Source organism: Trichoderma aggressivum, assembly GCF_033847375.1.
Source record: "Trichoderma aggressivum f. europaeum strain CBS 100526 chromosome Unknown scaffold_016, whole genome shotgun sequence".
Taxonomy (NCBI): Eukaryota; Fungi; Ascomycota; class Sordariomycetes; order Hypocreales; family Hypocreaceae; genus Trichoderma; species Trichoderma aggressivum.
Genome location: NW_026946382.1, coordinates 455741 through 461927, shown reverse-complemented (window position 1 = coordinate 461927; position 6187 = coordinate 455741). Strand labels below are relative to the sequence as shown.

Sequence of the window (6187 nt, the reverse complement as noted above, 5' to 3'; positions counted from 1 at the left end):
ATGTATTCCAACTCGAACGCCTTCTTAGGAGGCAACAGTCCTCGCCCGGGGACTGGACAGCAGCAGTATGGCGGTTCCTTTGGCGGTCTTGGGCCTGGCCAGCAGCCGGGTCAACAGCCAAGCCCCTTTGCGCCGCAGCCCACGGGCTTCGGACAGCAGCCATTGCAGCAGCAATACACCGGATATCCGCTGCAGGCCCAGCAGACGGGATACCAGCCGGCGCAGCAGCCGTTGCAGCAGCAGTATACCGGGTTTCCGGGACAGGCTCAGCCGCAGCAGCAGTTTCAGATATCGAGCGCCCCGCCAATGCCGTCGATTCCTACCCAATTCCAGCAGCAGTTTCAACAGCAGCAGCAACAGCAGCCGCCTCAACTTCAGCAGCAGGTGCCGCAGCCGACGGGATTTCCATCCGTGCCGCCGCCGCAGTCCAGCTCGACAATCTCTCCTCCTCCTCCTCCGATAAAGCCGCAGCCGACTGGGTTCGCAGAAGTGGCCGCGTCCTTCCAGACCGGCGGTACGGCCAAGCCCCAGGGACGAAGAGGCGAAAAGTCGCAGAGCAAGATCCCCAACATTAGGCTATCTTTCATCACCGCCGCGGATCAAGCAAAGTTCGAGACGCTCTTCAAGTCCGCTGTGGGAGATGGCTCGGCGACAATGTCGGGAGAAAAGGCCAGAGACCTTTTGATACGTTCCAAGTTGGATGGTGATTCCCTGTCACACATCTGGTAAGGAAACAAGCCATTGTTCTTCGCTACCATTCATGCAGAGACTAACAGAAGGCCATATAGGACTTTAGCGGATACCACGCGAGCGGGACAGCTATACTTTCCCGAATTCGCCCTTGCCATGTACCTTTGCAACTTGAAGCTCACGGGCAAGACGCTACCGCCAACCTTGCCCGACCATGTCAAAAACGAGGTGTCTAGCATGGTCGATATCATCGGCTTTAGCGTGGCAGATGAAGGCTCTTCTGCGGGCCAGGCGAGCAATGTGCCCACCATTGAACAGCCGAAGCCGCAACCACCACCGCCATCAAACTCGCAGCTTCTCCAAGCGCAGTTGACGGGCTTTCCTGGACAGCAACAGGCACAACAGCAAGGATTTGGAGGACAGTCGCAAGGTCTCCAACCTCAGCCAACGGGCTTCGCCAACTTACAAAATCCCCAGCCAACAGGATTCAATGGCCCTCTTCCTCCATTGCCCCCTATGCCTACCGGATACGGCGGCCCTGGTGGCATGGTAGCCCCATTGAATGCCCAACCCACAGGAATGCCAGGTCAATGGGGTCTTGTCAATGCTCCTGCATCTGGGTTGCCCAACATTGATGCGCTACAGGCTCGCATGATGCCTCAGGCGGGCCGTGAAGGTGGTACCTTTACCACGGCTGGCCTTCAGGGCAATGCCGTCATTCCGTGGGCCATTACCAAGGAAGAGAAGACCAGATACGATGCCCTCTTCAAAGCCTGGGATGGTCTTAGGAAGGGCTATATCGGTGGCGACACGGCCATTGAAATCTTCGGCCAAAGTGGCCTTGAGAAGCCCGACTTGGAGAGAGTCTGGACGTTGGCCGACCACGGCAACAAGGGCCGCCTGAACTTGGACGAATTTGCTGTCGCTATGCATTTAATCTACAGAAAGCTCAACGGATACCCCATGCCCAACGTGCTGCCTCCCGAGCTTGTCCCACCCTCTACTCGCAACTTCAGCCAGTCCATCGGCACCCTGAAGTCGATGTTGCATGAAGAGTCTGACTTGCGCAAGAACTCTGGTGCCGCCCTGCTGCCCCAAAAGACTGGCGTTAGTTATATGAAGAATCGGTCATTCCGAGGCGGCCCCAGCCCCGCTGCTGACGGACGCAAGGATGCTACAGTATTCAGGAATGACGATGAGGAGTTTGGATACAGGTCTAGCGCCCGCCGAAGGCTAGGAGGAGCCTCTCCCCGAGCCGAATCCCCGGCCGCGTCTTCTGTCGGCTCCAACGATGAGTTGACCCTGGATGAACTAAGGAAAAAGATTAGGGAGAAGCAGATCTTGCTCGACGCTATGGATTTCACTGATGAGAAGAATAATGAAGAGGACGACATCCTGGACCGACGCGATCGCCGCGAGGCAGAGGAACTCTACCGTCGCATCCGACGTATCCAAGATGATATTGATGCGCACCCAGACGCTGCACTGGCCGTTGGTAACTCGGATGCCGAGACGAGAGCTCTGAAGCGCCAGCTCCAGAATCTCACGGATAAGGTTCCCCAACTTGCATCCCAAGTCCGAAAGGCAGAAAAGGCCATCATGGAAGCAAGACTTGAGCTTTTCCGTCTCAAGGATGCCAAGGCTCACCCCGGCAGCGCGTCGTCCATTGTCGGAACCGGTCCCGGCGGATCAGTCACTGAGTCGGACCGGCTTAAGGCTCGAGCCAGGGCCATGATGCAGCAGAGAACTGCTGCTCTGACAGGCAAGAAGATTGAGACCACCTCTGAGGATTTTGATGCCCCCAAGAGGCTCGAGGAAGAGACCATCAAGGTTAAGAATGAAAAGGAGGGCAATGAGCGTATGGTCCGCGATGTTGAGGAAAGCGTCCGCGACTTCTCGCGCAGCATCGAAGACAGCCTCAACGACGCTGGGAAGGACAACAGCAGTGAGCATGAGAGACGTCGCTGGGAGGACGCTCTCGGTGTTGAGGATGAAGTTCGAGACTTCATCTTCGATCTCCAGCGCGAGAGCCGGGCAGCCCGCGTCCGGGCCCAAGATAAGCGCTCTACACGACCCTCGGCAGCAGACGAGCCTCGCCGAGAAAGAGCTGCTGCCGCAGCTCCCCAGCAGGACGAAAGTCCCGCTCCGGCTTCGCGTACTGCCACTCCTTCTTCTACAGCGGGTGGCGGTTCGTACTCTTCGTACAAGACGCCTGAGGAGCGTGCTGCCTTTATCAAGCAGCAAGCCGAACAGCGCATGGCTGAGCGTCTCGCAGCGCTGGGTATCAAGGCACCGACCAAGTCTGGAGAGACAGCTGCTCAGCGTATAGAGCGCGAGAGGGGCGAAAGAGCTGCCAAGTTACGTCAGGCTGAGGAGGAGGACGCCCGCCGAGAAGCTGAGCGACAGGCTCGCCTCGCTGAGGAACAGGGAGTCCCACCTCCGGCCGTGGAAGAGGCGCCGGCGGTTGCGGCTAAGAAGCCTCCGCCACCTCCGTCAAGAAAGGGAGGGAAGGCCGAAAATGATCGCGATGCAGCGAGAAAAGCAGAGGAAGAGGCTGCCAAGGCCGCCGAAGAGGAGCGCTTGGCTCGGGAGCATGAGCAGCAACAGAGGGAGGCCGAACAAATGAGGTATGTCATGAAGTATTCTATTGCCCTTTTTTTCAGTGATAGATCGCTAACGATTCTGGTTACAGGCAAAAAGTCGAAGAGGAGGAAGACGAATTCGAAAAGGAGCAACGTGAAGCTGCGGAACGGCTCAAGGCTCTGGAGGAACAGGTTCGACAAGGAAAGCTGCGAAAAGAAGAGGAGAAGAAGAAGAAGAAGGCAGCTGCGGCAGAAGCCAAGGAAAAGGAAGCCAAGCTGGCTGCTCGTCGTGCAGAGATGGAGGCTGCCAAACAGCGTGAACTTGAGCTGCAGCGCCAACTCGAGTCTATCAATGACGAGGATAGCTCGTCATCCGATGAAGACGAAGGCCAGCAACAGGCTACACCACAGGCTTCTACCCCCTCGCCTGAGCAGAGAGTGAGCTCACCACCTGCTCCCGTTGCCGTTGCCGTTGCCGCTCCCCCTTCGGCCGTCTCCCCTCCACCTGTTCCCACGGTGGTTACTTCTCCCCCCGCTGAGACGGAGAGCAAAAACCCTTACTTCAAAATGATGTCGCAATCATCAGAAGCATCTTCCCCAGCTGCGCCAAAGGAGGCAACAACACCTGCGGCTGACATTTCCACCAACCCGTTCCATCGCATGACGCAGGATATCAAGTCCGCCCCCGTGCCAACTCCCGCGCCCGCCCAGCCTTGGTCCCGCAAGCGAGCCGATTCCGACGACTGGGGCTCCGACAAGGAGTCGGACGACGAAGACTCTGACGATGACCGGCCCGGCGGTGGCAACGCTGCTCAGCTGGCGTCCATCTTGTTCGGTACCATGGCGCCACCAAGGCCGCTCTCCGCTGCTGGTAGAGAGTCATCGCCATCCACGCCTGCTCCGGCAAGCGAGGCGATATCGTCTCCTCCACCTCTGCCGAGTGGAACGCCTGTCGGCGCTCCTCCACCACCTCCTCCCATGCCAGATGCTGGAAGCCCACCTCCCCCGCCGCCAATGGCTCCTATGGGAGGTCCTCCTCCTCCTCCGGCGTTGCCTGGCGGTGCACCTCCTCCCCCACCTCCTCCCCCTCCTGGTGGTGCTCCGGCATTACCAGCAGCAGGCGGCGGCGGCCGTCCCTCCGGCTTCCTGGGAGAGATCCAGGCCGGAAGAGCTCTCAAGAAGACGACGACAAAGGACAAGAGCCAAGCTGCTGTTGCCGGCCGAGTTCTGGAATAGGCTTGCTAAATTGCGATTGGAAAGGGGGAGTAGGTCTTGGCCTTTCTTCACACTGTTGGGGGAGAGATTTGATTTTATTTGAAGTTGATGTTGATGTTGAACCAGAAGCAAAGAAAGGAAGAGAAAGAGAGAGGCCCGGCAGCGTGTACGTTTAGCACGAAAACGAACACAATGCTTTTATATGTTTCGGTTTCGAGTTTGAGAGAGATTTTGTCATTTACCAGTTACTTTTTTCGAAACTTTTTATTTATCATTAGGAGCCAGTAATGCTGTGCCTATGGTTTCTACTTTTTCCAAACTGCTGGCTCTTTTGCTCAAGAGTTTGTACGTGAGTGGTGATGATTTGGCACCGAATCATGACAATGTGACAACATCTCCATATCACGGTTAGTGAGATGCTCACTCTGTCAGGGGCAAGGCGGGCTTGATGAATGAATGAGTGGTGCAGGTCTCAATGTTTCAAATATAGTAGATTGCACAGGCCACGGCAGTTGCACGGTTCAAGTACGAGTCGAGCATGATGCCGAGTCGTCACTCGGCAATCCCATGGAGTGAGGAGAAGGACGAAGAAAAGCGGGAAGCGTGATACGGAGTTTCTAGAAGTAGTACCACATGCAGTCATACTAGCTGTACCTGGTAGTCAAGGTTGTACAAGGTTGTAGTGGCGACATTCTCTGTTGAGAGGTGAACTGTACGTATAAACAACCGTGCACGGCCATTTTGCTCTCATGCAGTATCATCATTTATTTCTTTTGTGAATTCCCCCCTCTTCCCCTGCAGGAGGTGGCAATACGAATCGAATGCAAAAGACGGACATGTCCAGGAGGATGAGTGGAAGGATTCGGCCGACTGGTGCTGAGGAGAGCAGTATTCTAGAATAGGTGCTATCATGATGCCTGATTAACTCATCATGGACTGGGAAGAGCCGCAATGGAGGTGAGACTCGCAAGGGGGGGGGATGGATTAGATGGTAGCAAGTTGAGTGCATGTATGTACATACTCGTACATAGGTACAGTGGCATAACTGGACGGATAAGGGGAGGAATGGATGAACGGGTGCAGGGATGCCAATTAATTAAAGATGTATGCATGCAGTTTGTACTTTGCTCCGTCCACTCAGTTGTCATTTCTTTGTTCTTGTTGCCTGTTGTGCCTACCGAGGTACCTACAGACAGCATCAATGCTTCAAGTGTTCTTTGTACTTTTTGGTACGGAAATAGAAGCAACAGGAACTGACTGCAAGTGGACAAGGGGAACGGATGACAGCGCATGAGCCCAAGCAAGGATGGCAGCAAAGGCCCCAGCGAAAAGAGAGCAAGAGATTAAAGATACTCGGTGAACCGACGAGGGTGCAGGTTTCCCAACTAACCTTATTCTTCCATAAGTTTCAACGATGCAGCCATTTATGCGGTTTGGGGGCTGCTTCTCTCTTTCTTTCTACGAGGACTCCCTTCTATTCTGTTTCGGCGAGATGTCAAATTACGGGAGTGGCTACCTAACTCGGCATAGAATGGACAATGGAACACAGTTCAAGCTTACAAGGCCAAGGATGTACCTACATAGCCAAGGATTCACATACAGTAGAACGGCGATGGCTTGCGTTGTGGTTCGTGCTCGAGTGACAGGTGAGCGGGATGCAGGGCCTCTGCGAGCATGGGGGGGGGGGGGGGGGGGGGGGG

General features: G+C 55.6%; 1 protein-coding gene across 1 annotated transcript; it reads left to right on the top strand.

Moving 5' to 3' along the window:
* Positions 1–4508, top strand: Triagg1_4969 (uncharacterized protein; the record flags this gene model as incomplete). The annotated part of the gene is made up of 3 exons (XM_062899431.1): positions 1–725; positions 789–3317; positions 3383–4508. 3 exons carry the CDS (start codon positions 1–3, stop codon positions 4506–4508), a joined length of 4380 nt encoding a protein of 1459 aa, XP_062756150.1.
* Positions 4509–6187: the final 1679 nt, after the last annotated feature.